Source organism: Mytilus edulis, chromosome 10 (genome assembly GCF_963676685.1).
Source record: "Mytilus edulis chromosome 10, xbMytEdul2.2, whole genome shotgun sequence".
NCBI lineage: Eukaryota > Metazoa > Mollusca > Bivalvia > Mytilida > Mytilidae > Mytilus > Mytilus edulis.
The window spans coordinates 26,722,115-26,741,190 of NC_092353.1; the positions used below are offsets into that span (position 1 = coordinate 26,722,115).

The window sequence follows — 19,076 nt, forward strand, 5'->3', positions numbered from 1 at the left end:
TGATAGAAATTATTATGAATTACGGAATGTATCTCCCTAATGCAAAGCTCTGATTCCTTTCACGGATTCGGCTATACTTTTAGGACCTTTTGGATTATAACTCCTAATCCTTTATATAAGCTTTGGATTTTAAATATTTTGGCCACGAGCATCACTGAAGAGACATGTATTGTCAAAATGCGCATCTGGTGCAGGAAAATTGGTACCGTTGATGTTATTAGATAATATAACGAGAGGTAACAAGAGAGCATACTAACATTTTGCATGCTTCTTCCGTAATAAATGGACGAATTCGTCCAATGTTTCTGATCTAATTAAAACATGATTTTGAAACAGCACTAATTTTTTTATACAAATATGTAAACCAAATCCGGAATGTAAGAATATTAGTTCATGTTAGATGACAGGTTATTTACACAGTTACAATTGTTTTAACTTTACGGGTTTTATTAATCGTAACTTCATTTAAGATGATTGATGGAATGACATCACTAACAGGACTTGCTAAAATGTGAAATAATGTTTACATATTTGAAAAGGTGTAATTCTATTGTTTAAGGTGATTTCCCTTCAGGAATTCTTCTGGCCAGTGAGCAAATGGCGTTGTCTGTTTATTTTCGATTGATGAATTTGACTGTTCCTGTTGTATCTTTCTCCCCTCTTTTATATTAGATTTGTTTTAAAAGCTGTAAATCGGTAACGCTATCAACTTCAGTTTTCTTACAACCCCACTGAATTTATGTATGAGTATACTGTAGGCCATTTTGGACAAATTGTTTAAAAGTCATGAATCTATTTAAACAAATCCGGGTCACAAACCAAAAACAAAAAACAAAACAAAATTCTCTTGTTAATAAATAACATACCAGTTAAATTTCCATCTTTACAGTTGTAATTGTTACTGATCTGTGACAATGTTATAGAATTAGAATTTCTCTCTAGATAGTAATTATAATAACGATTCATTTTGAAAGAAAACTTGAGTATGTAGATTTAAAGGTAAGAACTATGTGTTGTTGAACAGATCTTATGAACCTATTTGTTTGAAAAGTAAGAATTTAGCAAACTATACTAAGTTCTACCAACTTGATAATATAAATTTCTTACAAAAGTGAAATATGTTGTTTAAAAGTACTTCTAAATTTGATTATTTGAAGATGGGTAAAAGGGAATTAGCTACGAAGTTGACAAAAAAAATCATACTATTATAATGTTGTTCCAAACATGTATAAAAGCGAATCGTGAAATAAGATTTCGCTATAAGATAACAGTTTTAGTGTATGACAATCAAGAAAATTGCTTATTATACGATTGCACATGTTTATGTCTATGGCCTACAAAATTCTTCAGAGACCATCTCGATGGTAAATCATATGACTTATATTCTAAAATATACACGAATTTATGATATATTGAAACAACTCGATAATGTTCAGAAAAGACATTTTTCTATCCTTATCAATGTTAAAATATTATAAAAGCTTGTTATGCGGTATTGGTTTTGCTCATTTTTGTCAATAATTGTTTACTCTACGTCGTTAAGTCTCTGGTGGAGAGATGTCTTATCGGCAATCATACCACATCTTCTTTTTTCTATATACTATAATTACTCAATAATTGCTTACTCTACGTCGTTAAGTCTCTGGTGGAGAGATATCTTATCAGCAATCATACCATATCTTCTTTTTTTCTATATTCTATAATTACTCAATAAAACCAAGTACTAAAACTGCAATGGTGGCCTGTTTCTTGCATATTTTGGCGATAAACGGGAAATAATGCATTTTAAACATAATTCAAATATAGAACGTTCATTCATAATGCCTTTTTTAGATGCATCCGATTTAGGTTGATTATAACATAAAAAGTATATGCTGTACGATTGCTTACCATCCACTAGAGACCCAATGAGGTGGATGTAAAAAAACAATGTTGGACATTTTTTCGCAAAATAAAATTCGTTTACAAGTAATCTCTTTACTTGTGGTAATAAATGATCCAAACAAAATAGTTTGCCGATTTGACTTTTTTGTCAGGACCAACATGAATTACGACAAGCTTCTAATGAAGATTGGCGAGTTTGGCCGTTTTCAGAAACGCATGCTGGCTCTGTTATTGATTCCTCCGTTTTTGGATCCAATGACGTCATACATGCTGACATTTATACTTGGAGATCATAAGCACAGATAAGTTGTTTTTCAATCGGAATGCTAGACAACAATACGCAATAAAACAATAAGGCTTATTGACCCAACAATAAATTACTGATAATTACAATACGCGATACACTACAGAAAAAGAATTGCTATTAATTAAAAACGTAATAATTGTATATGCCGTAGTGATATCCGGTAATCTGGTGTAGGTAATGTTTGTTAAGTAAGTTGTCCTGTTACATTTAAAACGTTTCTAATTAATTCGCCATTATCTTTGTTCCTTTATAAATCGACATTGAAGACTATTTTTAACAGCTGATTCTATGACAAAGAAAATGCTGATTGATCTTTCATTGTAAACATCTGAATATGAGGTCATGACACTTCCCTTCCAAAAAACGGTTCGATAACGCGTTACGAAAATACGTAAAAAGCCACCAAAAATAGGGGAAATTGTACAGAGGTACATCTTGTTGAGCGGTTGAGAAACGATCCAATTGTTATTTTTCTGACTTTTAAAGAAGAAGAAAAGAGAGAGAAAATACCAAGAGGCAATCAAAAACTAAAATGTCGAATAGAGAGAAAACAGGCAACAACATAGAAATGGCTTGTTTTTATTGTCTCAATTTTGAGAAAATATTTAAAATAATAGCATTTTAAAAATATGTCTGCTGAGACCTTAGGCTAAACGAAGATTTTAATTTTATATGATAATGCGAATTGCATATGGATTTATTTGAAAATCTTTCCTGCAAAAATTGATTCATTTGTCAATATAATGCAGATGCCAAATGACAAACACCATGGTGGATCCATTTAACAGCACTGTTAATATGGCTGCTAACATTTCTGAATCTTTTGTATATCAAAACGGTAGTACAACAGCCTGTAATGAGTGGGTCTACGATCAAAGTCAGTACAAATCTACACTTATTTCAACAGTAAGTATAGCGTACAACTAACTTAAGATTTTCTTCTTTTCGGCTGCCGTCATTCTAATTCAGTGTGTGTGTGGGGTGGGGGGGGGGGGGGGGGGTGTGGGGTAGAGGGGGAAACTTCTTTTGCCCAGTTTGTCTTGCAATTAAAAAAAATATTTAATGTGGCATGATTGCCAATGAGGTAACTCTCCTTCCATGCCACAATGTATAAAAAGTTAAAAATTATAGATCAAAGTATGGCCTTTAACTAGTAATCTTGGCTTACACCGAACAGCAAGCTAATATGGACCCAAAAATGATCAGTCTAAAGCCATTCAAAAGATCTATCTGGTCTTTATATAAAAAAATCGAAAGACAAGAATAACTATATATATATCCACACCAGCAAACGACAACCACTGAACAACAGGATCCCGACTTAGGAAAGTTACATACAAATGCAGCGGGTTTAAATGCTGAATAACAAACGATAATGTACGCTAAAAAATGCAGTCAATGAAAACAATAACACAAAGCGTGTTAACCAAGTAATATGCTAACAACACAACAGGCTTATTTGTACATAAGTATTTCACATTCAAGTTGTTGGTTACAGTTTGTGCCGGAAAATTATTCACGCATTACCATTTTTCAGTTTATATGGTATGCGACAACAAATTTGTAAGAAGTCACACGATGCTTTTTCATTATATTGGACTTTTTTGTGGTGCTATGACATATGGAATGTTTTCCGACACGTACGTATGCATACACGTCAATCGACAATCGTATAGAGTACACAAAAATTGAAAAATAGCCGACAGCATGGCAAAAAAAGAAAACAAAGACACAAAAGGAAACAAAACAAAGGTCCTTTAAAAACAAATCATTAACAACACAAAACCTTCCGAACTTCCAAGAAGGTTTGCACCTATAGTGACATACGTCGTAGGGCTATCTGATGACAAGCCTCATTTGTTCTTCATCAGCCACATACAGCGAAGAAAAAAATATAACAGGATAACATTTTTAATAATTATGTATCTAAGAGTAGTTTTGAGATTTCAAATAATAGTACTGAAATATGAATTTTTGTCTGTCTAATTTGAAATAATAACGACATAATCATATTTGAAGATTTAGAATCAAAATGCTAATGGTGTATTGTCTCTAGAGTGAAATCTTTGAGCCACACTAATTATCGCAGATATTATAAGAATAAGATGATATATTATAATTGGCAATGATACAACAATCCACCAGAGACTAAATAACATAGAAGTTTACAACTATAGGTCACACTACGTTTTTCAACAATAAACAAAACACATACTCCATAGGTATTTATACATTCCCCTAAATGACAAATGTAAACAACTGAGAAAACTAACGGCCTGGTTTATGTTCAAAACAATGAAGATAACATAAATAGGATATACAGTAAACAAACAAAAAACCCTGAATTACAGGTTCTGACTTGGTACATACACATACAGAATATAGCGAGGTTAAACATGTTTGGAGGCCCCACACTCTCCCCTAACCTTGGACAGTGGAGGAACAGAAAACATAAGAACAAACTTATAAAAAAAAAGCAGTTGAAAAGAGTTTAAAATCGATCAAAAGCAGAAACATGATTTAGAAAAGCATAGATCGGACGTGGCAGGGTTTTTATACATCCCACTATACAAAATTTACAGGTTACAAATCTGAGAATACTCTCAGTTACTGACAATGAATTTGAAGCCAATAACATCTACTGAAAAATTATATATCTACGACTTAAATATCAATCAGTGCACATCCAACATCCAATGAATTTAGTGCAAAGACGTCTTTAGCAGTTCGAGAAAAACATGACCTTATGCAATATCAAATTACAGGTGTCGACAGATTGTAGAGCTGTGAATATGCATATTCATATAACCATACTTTTTTTCTTTGGTTTTAATTTACAGGATAGCAAAATCAAAATTTTTACCAATAAAAACAACATTTAAAGACCTAATAACATTGTTGAATTAATAACATTTTCGCATGAATTAATTTAAAGGATCGGTACGTTTACCGGGATAGGTATACAACATTTCCGTAAGAATTAGAGTGTATGTCCTATCCTGTATGAACTTACTGTATATAAAAATAAAAGGAAGATGGGGTATGATTCCCAATGGAACAACTCTCCACAATGACACAGAAATTAACAATTTAAGGTTAGCATACGGCCTTCGACAAGAGCAAAGCCAATAACGCATTATCCGCATTAAAAGTCCCAATCCTGAAAACTGTAAATCAAGTCAAATGAGAAAAGTTACGGCCTAATTAGTGATCCAAAAACTGAACAAAAAACAAATATGTAACATAGCAACAATTGATAACCACTGAATTACAGGAATTTGGCTTGGGACAGGCACATACATATAGAATGTAAATAGGCTAAACGTGTAAGGTGGATCCCAATCCTCCCCTTATCTAGAACAGTGGTGTTACAATACATTATAAGTATTAAAAACCAATTGAACAAACAGCCAATAACAAATAATAAAAAAAAAATCATGCGTCTAAGACTAAGTTATCATACAATAGACATCCAACATCCAATGGATTAAGTGTAAAGACGTCATAATGATATTTGGCAGGAAGTTCAATTGGCATAGGTACATTTATTTCCATTGAGACCAATTGGCGCTGCAATCTACTCGATTGTCTATTGTCTTTGAAACGTTTGCATAGTTAACAGATTTGAGTGCTTTTTAATTTTTGTATTACGTTGCCGAAATGACACTCAGGCGAAACAAATCACTGCGTTAACACTTTTAAAAATATGACTGATTACATCAAGATTATATCCCGTCTCTATCAACTTAATAAGCGATTTTCTTTGGATTATAAGTTTCTTAAATAAATCCACTAGAAGAAACATACTGTTCAAGATGGTTTTTTTTATTTGATAACAAACTCACACACAATATATTATTTTTCTAATTCAGATTAGGTAGGCAACCTGTTTTGACAACAGCGCTTATAGGAATGATGTTACCAAATTTAATAAGGTCTTTTGTTTCGTCTCTTCCACTTGTTGGTTTCCTGATTTTTGCAAACGGTTATTTCAGCATGCTTGTGTATGATACAGGTTATATTCTAGGTATGCTGTTTATATCTTATACCATAATTATATGTGATTAGTGGGGATATGTTTTAATGTTAACTAAACGGAAACATGACAACGAATTTGAAGACTAAAAAAAATTGACAGTCAAAATTGATTCTATTTTTAATGAAGCATTGCAATTACAGTTAGCGAAAATAATAAATTTGCTATTCTCATTTGGAATAATTCAGCTTTACGTCAATTGTTAACAAAAAGAGTGAAAAAAGATACCAGAGGAACAGTCAAACTCATAAATCGAAAATAAACAGACAACGCCATGGCTAAAATGAAAAAGACTAATAATAGTAAACATGACGGAAGGGAAAGCAGATCCTGCTCCACATGTGGCATCCGTAGTGTTGATCATGCTATAACAAATCCGGTAAATAGTCTAAATTGGTAGGTCACATTCATGATAGGGAAGGGGCTTGTAGTTACGACGTAAGGAACATATCCGATATCATCTGTGAAACGATTATTCCATAACGGTCAACCAACTCGTGATGGCGTCCGTAAAATTTACGAAGGGATGATTTCAACTTCACTATTTGGAACTCTTGGTTTAATAGCTTCCTTGTAAATAACAACCTTCTTTCAAGAAAATCATGATAGGAAATACAAGCACGGGAATATCGTATCAATTGGGAGATATATACCCCGTATGCAGGTGCTGCTGGAATGTTGCTACTGAGAAATGAAAAGTTCACAATTAGAAAACTGAAATCATATCTTTTGTCGTAAAGTTTATTTTCAACCGACCCTCATTGTCAATTTAAAGATGTATGTCAAGTTATGAGGCCGACTTAGTTGTATCTATTGTATCATTTATCTCTAGTTCGATGGTATACATGCGTTTAACATAGTCACCAATTTTTAATTATTTAGTGAGAGAACATCATCTATATATCGGAAAGTAAAGTAAAAGGATATTGCTAACTTCTTATCTTTCTTCCTAAGAAGTTCCTGTATAAAGTCAGCCTTATAATAATAAAGAACTAAATCGACAAGAAGAGAGGCACAATTGGTTCCCTTTGGAATGCCGGCAATCTGTTGAAAAAAACGCCATCCGAACGTAACAAATATGTTTTCAATCAAAAAATGAAGCATCTTGATAATGTCAGTTTCAGAGAATTTTTTGTTTGAAATCAGAGTGATCCTTTACAAAGTAGGATTTATCCCCCCCTAAGACAAGATACTTGTATCTACGTTGGCCATTCTTTTTAAGGAAGCAAAGCAATACCAACGCTTTCAATTTGTCTTTAAGTTTGGAATGCGGAATACTTGTGTAAAGTGTAGAAAAGTCAAATGTTTTAATACTATTGCAAGATGAAAGAGAGTTAGATCGCATGTACTCTAAAAGATCTTTAGAAGTTTTTAGTATTCACATCTGATTTACACCACCTCTAGAATAGGCAGTTTCTCAATAACTTTGAAGCCCGGCTTAGATTATTGATAAAATTGATGTTAATAATTTAGAAAGAGGTTTGATGGAGCACTTGGAACACCTAGCAATATACCGTTGTTTGTAAGGACACTTATTTAGTTTAGGTATCAAGTACACTGATGGAATATCCAGTTCTTCGTCTTTGGTTGAAATTCCAAAGGAAGATAGAACAGACCCTTGCTTATCCAGGATTTCCTCTTTGGTTAGATGTTGTTTGGGGCTTTATCTGCGGGGACAACAACATATTTGTCGTGGAGATAGAATAACTGTGTTTGCAACATTTAGGTCTTAAAGATAGACCCATTCAGTTTCTTAATTCTAATTTGTATCAACAACCTCACAGTAACAGTTCAAAATATGTAGGATATAAATATGTTTTGTACATATAAATGATATGCATCTGTTTAAATGTTTTTCGTTCTAGCTACTGAATTGGTCGATTCATCTAAAAGAGTGTTCGCAAACTTTGCCTATTATTTCTCCTTCTGTATTGGAGAATACGTGCTGGTAATACTTGCCTACTTTATCAGGGATTGGCGTATTCTGGGCTGGTCAACATCAATAGTTGTTGGCATATTTCTCACCTCATTACTGTATGTAGATAGTTATCAAGTATAATCATAGCAACTCAATAGATTTATTTTAAATGCAATAAAATAATAAAAATACTTTGGACAATTTATGGAAACGACAGGATATGGCAAAACATTTCAAGAATTTACATGTGTTTTAATTATGATTAAATATAGGCAGAATTGACATTAAAGATCTATTTTAACCGAAAAAAGTTTTAACAAAAATATTGTTAAAGAAACCAGACGAAAGTGCGTTTCGTCTAAAAATTCTAATCAACAGCGAACATAATTCTTAGCCCCTCACACGATTTTCTCTAAGAAATGTAACTCATTATATTTAGAAATACATGTACTATATTTCAGATTCCAGAAAGAGTCGGCACGATGGCTGATAGCGAAGGGGAAATTATCGAGAGCTGAAATGATTCTAAAGGATATTGCAAAAGAAAATAATGCTAATTTTGACATTGACATTCAGAAAATTAAGTTTGATGAAAAACATGAAAAGGTTGCATTTTGTACAGTCGTCGGAGAGCTTTTCAAGTCAAAAATTCTAACCTTTCGATTAGCTATTTTTATGTTTAATTGGTAAGTATTTTGAAACAATAACCTATACACGTTTATAAATTAGTAAGTACATCATTATTGGCAGCTATATTTCGGAGTATTTTATAAAACAATGCCTTATGATGACAGCATAGAAGTTTGAATTATTGTTGAACGTCTGGTGACATTTTTATATTTGACCGGCATCCGTAGACGGATATTCAATGTGCTATTTAACAAGCTAAAAGCTAGCAGATGGACATGTTACCATACCCAGGCACATATTTATAACTTCGAACCAATCAGTCTGTTCTCACTAATTGCGGACGCATATTTGGCAGGGAGGTAGCTAAAAGGTCAAGGCTTTCATTTGAAACTACCAGAAATCGAGCACACTATATCAAACACTTAAGGCAATCATTCTACCACGATACCAAGTGGTGTATTCATTTTATGACGTGCCCAAGCAAAGCAATTTCTACTCAATAATGGTATTAATCATATATTATACTATTATTTAATGCATTTGAACGATTGATGGATAGTTATAGGCAATCATATCACATCTTGTTTTTATATAAAAAGTTACAAAATATGCACAGATTGAACAATGGTATTTACATGCCAGTTTCCAGCAGTTTCCATTAATGCTGTTCAGACAAAAGGCACAATGTAGATGTAGCTGTAAAAACAATTATAATTGACGGAGTTGGCATTTCTCCTCACACCAGCAACACGTATTTGATAACTTAATTTTTAGTATATTGATTTACCTTTAACAGGGGAAACCGAACAAAAAGTTATTTAACAAATGAAAATATGATATATAAAACATATCTGAAAGGAATAGCTAAATAAAGGCAACAGTAGTATACCGCTGTTCAAAACTCATAAATCCATGGACAAAAAACAAAATCGGGGTAACAAACTAAAACCGAGGGAAACGCATTAAATATAAGAGGAGAACAACGTACACATTCTCAAGTTAACAGGGAATCACTGACGTATTCGAGATCGCTTTAAAGTTGAACAATGCATGTGTTATAAAATTTAACGTGTACGTTTAATAATATTATGCTTCAAATTTTCTAAAAAAATGATTGTGAGAGAAAGTATGATGAAATAATAAACTGTATTTTATATACTGTTTTTGACATTGGTAATTGTTTGTTTGGTACAAAATTTATTAGTACACTTTCTTCTGTTATGGTGAAAATGTAGCTTAATATCAAATTGTTTTACAGGTTTTCAATAAGTATAACTTATTTAGGGATCACAATGACAGTTGGTAACTTAGGTGGGGATGTCTATGTGAGTTATTTAAGATCCACGTCAGCTGAAGTAATAGCCTTATTCATATGTCTTTATGTGGTGGAAAGACTTGGAAGAAAGAAAATATTCAGTTCTTCTATGTTAATTTGTGGCACTGGTTGTCTGTGTACAATATTTTCATCTTTGTACGGTGTTCCATGTAAGTAGTATGTAAAACACTTTTAACAAGCTTGTATATGATGGTGGTATTTACCAATACCCGGCCGATTCCACTGCTGGTCGAGTTTTATTCCTCTAGGGAATCACCAGTCCAGTAGTCAGCACTTCTGTATTGACACGAATTATCATTGATACTCGTATGATCATAAATCTAAATTAACTGTTTACAAAACTTTCAATTCTTGATTAAACATTTGGTCCGAATTTGTATTATAAAGTTTATAGATTCGCCGTATATCAGTCACGAGCATATGCACACGTTAATCAACGATGTGGTGGAAGTGGTAAATAAACTCATCATAGATACCAGGATTATAATTTTGTATATGCTTTTGGCAAACAATTGAGTTTACATGCAATGAAAACATTTTGTAATATGAATTGATATCAGCATGTAGAATGAGTTGCGATGACAAAGGCAGTTCTGCCAAAATTCAAAAACTAAAAGGGGGCGTATTAAAAACAAAATGACAGGAACATCTAATGCTCATGCACACCTTTAAATTAGGATCTAACAATGGAGTCGTATAATGAAGATACGTTTAACTATGTTTGATGAGTTGTGATAAAAAGGTCGGCTCTATCAAAACTTTCCTATTTCAAAACGGCATAACAAAAAACCAACATCATTGAACGGGAACATCCCTCCCACATCCAAATATGATGATACGAGAACTCATGTAAGATGAGTTGAAATGAGAAGGTCAGTTCTGTTTAAACTTTCCCAAAGTTCAAAGGGCATAATAAAAAAAAATATAAAAATACCGGAACATCGTACCCAAATGCACATCTGCATTTTAGCATCTACCAATGTATAAATTTCAACGCTAATACATTAGATAAACGATATATGAGAAGTTGCGACGGCAAAAAGGTCGGTTTTGCCAATATTTTTTAATATTCAAGGGGCATAGTTACGAAAAGACTCAAAGGACATGACGTCATTCCAACATGCACATTTGCATATGATGGGTATGACAATGTGGTAGTTATCATGAAGTAGTTATCATGATGATACGATAAACCATATATAAGCAGTTGCGATGACAAGGTTGTACCTATCAAACTGTTTCTAGCTCAAAATGGCATAACCAAAAGGAAACTTTTCAACCGGAACATTCACCCTACATCCACATATGTTGATAGTATTAATTATGTAAGAGGAATTGCGATGAGAGGTCGGTTCTGTTTGAATTTCCATGTTCAACGGGCATAATAAGAAAAAAATAGTGTAGGAACTTTTATGCTTATATGATAAACCATGTATAACGAGGTCGGTTATGTCAACATGTTTTTTGTTCAAAGGGGATAACAATAAAAACGCATTGAACCCGAAACATTCCACCCATATCCATATATGCAGTAGCATCTATCAATGTAGTAAGTTTCATGTAGATACGACAAACCATGTAGAAGGAGTTACAATGAAAAGGTTAGTTATATCAACATTTCTTAGTTGAAAGAGGCGTATCTAGCAAAACCTCGAGGGATTTATAATCCTTCCAGCACATCTTTAATTCTTTCTTCGCATCTGATTTGTATTTAAATACAATAAAAACACGTCGTTTGAATTATGATAACAAGTTTGTTTTTGAAAAGGGACAAAAAATCTGCACGCAATATCATAACACGTTTTTTTCATTTTTTATAACCACATATATTCATTTAATCAGTTTTAATTCATCCTATTTTCTTTTGTCTACTACAGCCCTACACTGGTTGACGATAACCTTGTCTTTGATAGGAAACCTCACAATAACAGTGGCATACTTTAATTTTTATCTTATGGTGGCGGAAAATGTCCCAACTAACCTTCGATCATTTGGGTTTGGAATTGGCAGCTCAGCCGGGTATGCTAGATCAATGGTATCCGCTTATGTTGGTGATTTGGTAAATATTTGTTATTGAGATTATTTCATATTTATTTCCGAATGATGATAAATTTTCATACGAATCACGAAATGTTACCAATATGTATATATAGTTTTTTTTATCAGAAAATAATTTAGCTTGCGGGGTTCTGTTAATTTTCTGTGAATAACAAAAAAACATAAACACTAGAAGCACGCTATGATAAAGGTAAAATAAGAACATACACAATTGTAATAGGAATAGGAATAGGAATAACCTTAGAAAGCAAAAAATAAAATCAGTTAAATAATGATAACATAAGTGAAAGTTGACAAATCTTCATGTTTCCATTGTAATAATTCAAATGTTAAAATGTTTCAAGTATATTCACTTCATTTATTTGTAGGGTGTATTGGTTGTTTGGTGTTGCCTTACCGCTGGTAATTTTTGGTGCTTTTGGTATTTGTGCTCGTTTGCACTTCCTGAAACTAAAAATATGCTATTGCCTCAAAGTATACAAGAACCGGAAAAAATTTCGAGGTCGGTATTTTGTTTAACCTTTGGGGAAATATATATAATTGTTTTATGTTATTTAATGTAATGTAATTTGATATTTATTTGCGGCTTTGATTATCAAATTATCAAATTATTTGAAATAGGATGCATTAAAAAAAAAATCTATCAAGAGGATCAAACTCTTATACGGACACCACCACAGGTTGAAATAGGGCATACAAATAAAGTCAAACATGCACTTCTCTTGATTGATTGTTTATGGTTTGCTTACCGTTCGAACTAAATTGACAAATTGCCTTTGTGTTAATCTTAAATCATCCAATACGACAAATAATGACACATTTGTAATTTATTCGATGTTATTTAAGATTGTACTTCCAAATTACAAATTGTAATGATTAAATTTACGTTTCTTTTTGGTGTAAACTTGAACCGGAAATAAAGGACTGAGACTCTAACAATCTCGACAGTACTTTGTAAGTTTACGCCACCCGAACCTCTGATTGTTTACTGGGATAAGTGTTTATAGCTAAAGAAATTGATGTATAACGTGATAAATATATTACAATAAAACGTAATGATATGGTTTGATGTAAATAAGAAAACATGTTATCCTAAAATCGTTGAAGAGATAAACACCTGTCCTCAATGTAATAAACAATGTACATGTACAAGTATTTTACCATATGTCAAGTTTTTAGAAAAAAAACACCAGTTCACACCATGTTATAGTAGTAGAGCATTAAATATCTAATAGCTGCACCAAAGGCATTAGACACATTAAATGTTAAAATTTCTTTTTAACGAAAATATCCAATTCATATTCCTTCGAGGTCACATTTCATTCATCTTTCATAAAACTACAATTTCCTGCTATTTTGTAGAAAACAAATGTACTGTATCATATACCTTTATTTTTTTTTGCAAAATTCATTATATAAATGAGAAAATGTGTCATGAGTGTCAATGACACAACTCTCCATCCAAGTCACAATGCATAAACCGTTAACAAGTATAGGTCAAAGTAAGGTCTTCAACACGGAGCCTTGTCTCACACAGAACAGTAAGCTATAAAAGGCCCCGATGATTGGTGAAAAATAATTTATAAAAGAGGGAAACCGACTGTCTAATGTATATAAAAAGCGAGAAAGGAGAAACATATATGAACCTCACCAACAAACGACCAGCACTGAATAACAAACTCCTGACTACTTTCACATCATCAAAACACCATTTCAAACTAGTGAATCACATTAGAGTTTACTTCTCTGTTAAATAATATGGTAAATTGCTTTTCAAAATTGCGTATCCACTTTTCATGTATCATTTATAAAACAAGCAAATACGACTTTTTAGCAGATAGTACGAACACGCTATTGTGAAAGCAGCACACTGACATTAATAAACAATAAGATATCTAAACGTTAATCTATTTTTTTCAACAAAAGGTGTCTGAACGATGGATTAGCTAACTGACGGGGATAAAAAAAAAATGTATAGACTGACTTTATCGATGACTTTTAGTATCAATGAACGGTTATTAAGACACAATCATGTAAAGGCAGCAGTTATGTATATTTCTCCCTTTATAGTGAAGCAACCGCACTGAAAAAACTTCAGGTCACATATTTTCATGCAATATCAATATCTTTAAGGCGCATCAACAAAAATAAACAGCAAAGAACGACACAAGTTTCAAATGGGATGACTTGGTACAGGAACAAACCATAGGGTTTTAACTTTTTGAAATGATTCATCGAGAAACCAATCGAAATGAAGACATATTATACACCATTTACACACCTTTCATGCATTTTAGGAAGTACACAAAGAGAAAGAGTCTTGCTCTTAAATTCTAACTGAAATAGAAACCGCTTGATGTTACTTGTGTTGCAGGTTCCTTTTTCATATTATAGAATCAACTAAATATAGTAAACGAAGGTCAAGTTTGAGTTCTCTCTTCCTCTCTCTCTTTCTTTCTTTAAATTGTATGCAAACTTCCGCATACAGATAAATATATAAACTGGCAAGAATATTAGCATACTTGACTCCTAAAATTAAGAACTGATGGTCAATGAACGACAAATAGTGACCTTATTTCTAGTTCCCGAGTGATATTAGGTAATTCTGATTCTAAATAGCTTTTACATGCTTACACTAAGAAGTCAAGGTGAGCCAATTTTTTTTACAATTTCTCAAAAAAGACCAACATGCACATTTAAAAGAGATTTTTGTATAAACACAACCTACTATACACTGCAAAAAAAAATCAGTATTTCACCCTTCAATTTGAGGTCAATCTTTAAACACTCTTCCCTTAAGATATCTTTTGTATCCTAAAGAAATGAGTAGGGTCATTAAGAGCAAAAATTAAAACTTCGAAGATAATAAAATTTGTCGCAAATCAAATAAAAGTCCATAAAGTGTCAATTTCCAAAAATCATATTACTGTTTCCCGAAAATTGGTTTTAGGCGGTCATTGAGTGCAAAACAACTATTAGTTTAAGAAGGTTTGTTTTTGCATAGCAAATGAAAGTGCATACAAAGTGCAGGACAAATATTCTTTTGATTGTATACCCCTTTCAGCTGATTTACAAATAAATGAAAAACTAATTTTAACTGTTTTTTTTGTTGTTTGCAGATAAAAAAAAATTAAATAACAAAACGATGAGTTTCGATGAGTTCCTTGATATTAGGTAAAATCAAAACTCAAACACATCAAACAAACTGTCATATTCCTGAATTGGTACAGGCATTTGCTTGTTTAGTAAATGGTGGAATAAACCTGATTTGATAACTATTGAATTAAATATGACTTGCCTGTTAGTGTTGCTCTCAACCAATTGCAACTTATTCAAAATTCTGACCAAATTGCAATTTGTTTTATAAAACCAAACTGTTCAACTGGTCAGAAATTTTAACAAGTGCCACTTTAATGTTGTTGTGACAAATTCAGTCTATCAGTTTGTATTAGTATATTATAGTCATTACCATACTAAAGGTGAAATGTTGTTATTTTGAATTGCTATGAAAAATGTCCAAACTAAACTTTCATATAGTGTTTCTTTCGAAAAATCTTCTACATTGTATAGACAAAAATCATTTAGAATTGTAAGTATGTTTTATTTTATCACCTTGCACTTTCACATTTTGTGTAAACAATTTGTTCAAAATTCTGACCAGTTAAACATTCGTTTAATAAAACAAAATGCAATTTGGTCAGAATTTTTAATCAGTTGCAAAAGTTGGAGAACAACACTAACAATCAAGTCACTGTAATAGCTAGCTAACATTCAATTTTATTAACAAGGATGTTTGATAAACAAACAGACATAATAGGTTAAAATGTCAAAAGTAGGATTACAGCAGACAGCAGTGTGTTATAATCTTAATCACGGTAAAACATGTTAACAAATATTAAACAAAAGAGCATTTAGACAAAGCACATTAGCAAACACAATAGAGGATGTAAGCATTCAAATTATAAACCTTGCAAGATGAACAATCATATCGAAAGTATAATTGCCATTGTAAATAAACACCTTTATGTTTTGCGTATAAGAAATTCCGACTGTCTCGAAATCATTGAGAAAAACTTTACTAAGTTTGCAATGATGACTGGTAATCCTGAAATGAAAGGAGAAGTAAATGATCTGATGTTTTATCATACGAATAAAAAAAATCATCTGAGTACCTTATATGTTATCTTGCCCCCCCCCCCCAACCATATGTACAAAGTGCAACCAACTATTCTCGGAGAAATGAACATGTATCATTGTTCCACTGCGAAGGCTTTCCCTAACTACGGAATCTTTTTATTCCATTCACACTTTGATATGAAATTAGATTGATAAAAATATTCGCAACATCAACTAAATTAAAAAAAACTGTTGGAAAAGAGTAAAGTTGCAACTTATTATCAAGACGGTACGAAGATATTAAATATTAAATTTAACTCAGTGGCGATGTTTTGCTATATTCTATGAAATTTTCAAAGATGACATTATAATGGCTTTTCCTGACAGTGTTGGCCAGCTATTGAGGGTGTTCTTTTCATTTTCATTTGTCAAAAATACTCTTCATGAACCATAAACTCTTAATTGACTATCTTATCGATACTACTTGGCTTTCAAGAAACCATGCTTTTAGTTTTAGCTTCTCATAAATTCATCTTAGTTATCAGAATTAATATTTTGACTCTCGTTTCAGTTCAAAAGACTCATCAGTGACAATTGAATCAAATAAGTTGATAGGTGCAAAAAATATACGAACATGAACCTGAATAGTTTTGTGGAGCAATATAACTTTTAAACGAACTAAATGTATTTCCAAACATGTTCATGATTATAGTAAAAGGTCAAATAGATTTCTTGTACTTTCAAAAAGTGTTATTGATACGGTTATGGTCCAACTTCATCGTCATAAATCATTAAAACCTGAGTCATCATCACAGAATATAATTTCTCAATCTTTGATTCTCTCTTTTTTTCTTCTCTTTATTTAGAGTTTGAAGATATCCACTATATTTGGTCGATTGACATGCATGCTCGTGATAATATCACCACTGGGACACACCCGCGACATCGCGTTTCCGGGACTGAATTAGAGTATCTAATTCTATATCAGCCTTATTTTTAGCTTAGATTTTTAGAACTAGCACTCGTATTGATATCTGAGAATGTCATGCTAATTGTAAGATGCACGGTTTTCTCTGCTTTCAACATCTTTCCGTTTGAATCTGTTGATCTGTAAATCATTACTTATTGGTAATATCGATTCTTTGGAATGTTTATTTTCAACTAACAGCATTGTCCTACATTAGTCCGATATAAAGTTGAATTCTTTTATTCACAGTTTTTACGTCATGCCGGTTATAAATTTTATCTACACCTTCAAGTTTGGATTTGTAGTATTCGCAATGTTATCTTATAAAGTCATGCTGATTTTGATGAGCTATACGAAATATAATCACATGTGGAGCAAGGAGTTGCTAACCTTTCATGAGGGATTCGATTTGCTCATCCTTTTTTGCCTATGTCTTGTATTGAGGACTTTAAAAGACAATCGTGATCAGCTGTTGTTTTTAAAAGGACTGATAAACATTTGCAATTATAACTGTCGGACTCGAAACCGCGTACAAGTCAGACCACCTGTCATACGAGTACACTATGGGGCGATTTCAAAACAACATAAACGTTTATTTTTATAACCATGCTAACCATCCTAAGTCAGGAATCTGATGTACAGTAGTTGTCGTTTGTTTATGTAATTTATACGTGTTTCTCGTTTTTTATATAGATTAGACCGTTGGTTTTCCCGTATGAATGGTTTTACACTAGCCAAGGCTCCGTGTTGAAGGCCGTACATTGACCTAAAATGGCTTACTTTTTTAAAATTGTTATTTGGATGGAGAGTTGTCTCATTGGCACTCACACCACATCTTCCTATATCTATAAACGTATCTACCGGAACGAGATCGTTTCTGAGTGTTTGCTTTAAATTAAAACGGAGATTTGATAAAAGTTGGAGGTGCACGTGGTACTAGTTATCAAATATATTGATAGTACTAATAACTCAAAATAAAGATTCTACCACTGCATCGAGTGTGATACGATATTTATCCACTCGAGACATTTAAATTTTCAAAGTCAAAACGAGAGGCTCGCCGAGCGTTTTAAATATTTAAAATTTAACTGTCGAGAGTGGATTAATATTGTATTACACGATATTTGGTGGTGGAATCTGTTTCTCTAATGAATTTTAAACAATATACAGACAAATTCAATACTTCTTTTCAAATGATGTACAAAAAGATGTGTTCTTTCTATGTGACGTCATCAGGCATGGTCGCCTCTTTTCGTGCAGTCACAATAGGAAAATGAGAGAAAAGCAAGAAAATTCGACGTCATAATCGAATTTTGACCAATGAAGAGCTGAGATCAAACGATCCACACGTTGATTAAACAAACATAATCAACATGTCAGGAAAGGGATAAAAGCTAATGTTATAAGGATATATTTTCACTCGATACATTTTAACAAACAAAGGCTGAAGTTTAATTTTTGAATAAGTATTGTTATTCAGTCAATCAAACGAGATATAAAAAAGAAGATGTGGTATGATTGCCAATGAGACAATTATCCACAAAAGACCAAAATGACACAGACATTAACAACTATAGGTCACCGTACGGCCTTCAACAATGAGCAAAGCCCATACCGCATAGTCAGCTATAATAGACCCCGATAAGACAATGTAAAACAATTCAAACGAGAAAACTAACGGCCTTATTTATGTAAACAAATGAACGAAAAACAAATATGTAACACATAAACAAACGACAACCACTGAATTACAGGCTCCTGAAGCCTAACTCTAACTAAATGAGTAGTTCTTTACGCATCTAAAAATCAGCCATATAATGACAA

General features: G+C 32.5%; 1 protein-coding gene across 2 annotated transcripts; it reads left to right on the plus strand.

The window, feature by feature from the left end:
• The first annotated feature begins 2,258 nt into the window (after window positions 1-2,258).
• On the plus strand, window positions 2,259-10,500 carry LOC139490769 (organic cation transporter protein-like). Of its 2 annotated transcripts, none has more exons than XM_071277754.1 (5): window positions 2,259-3,097; window positions 6,064-6,218; window positions 8,093-8,261; window positions 8,607-8,831; window positions 9,418-10,500. In XM_071277754.1, exons 1-5 carry the CDS (start codon window positions 3,048-3,050, stop codon window positions 9,491-9,493), a joined length of 675 nt encoding a protein of 224 aa, XP_071133855.1. In that variant the 5' UTR covers window positions 2,259-3,047; the 3' UTR covers window positions 9,494-10,500. The 2 variants fall into 2 exon arrangements, with proteins under 2 accessions (XP_071133855.1, XP_071133854.1); XM_071277753.1 differs by lacking the exon at window positions 2,259-3,097 and adding an exon at window positions 3,251-3,831.
• Window positions 10,501-19,076: the final 8,576 nt, after the last annotated feature.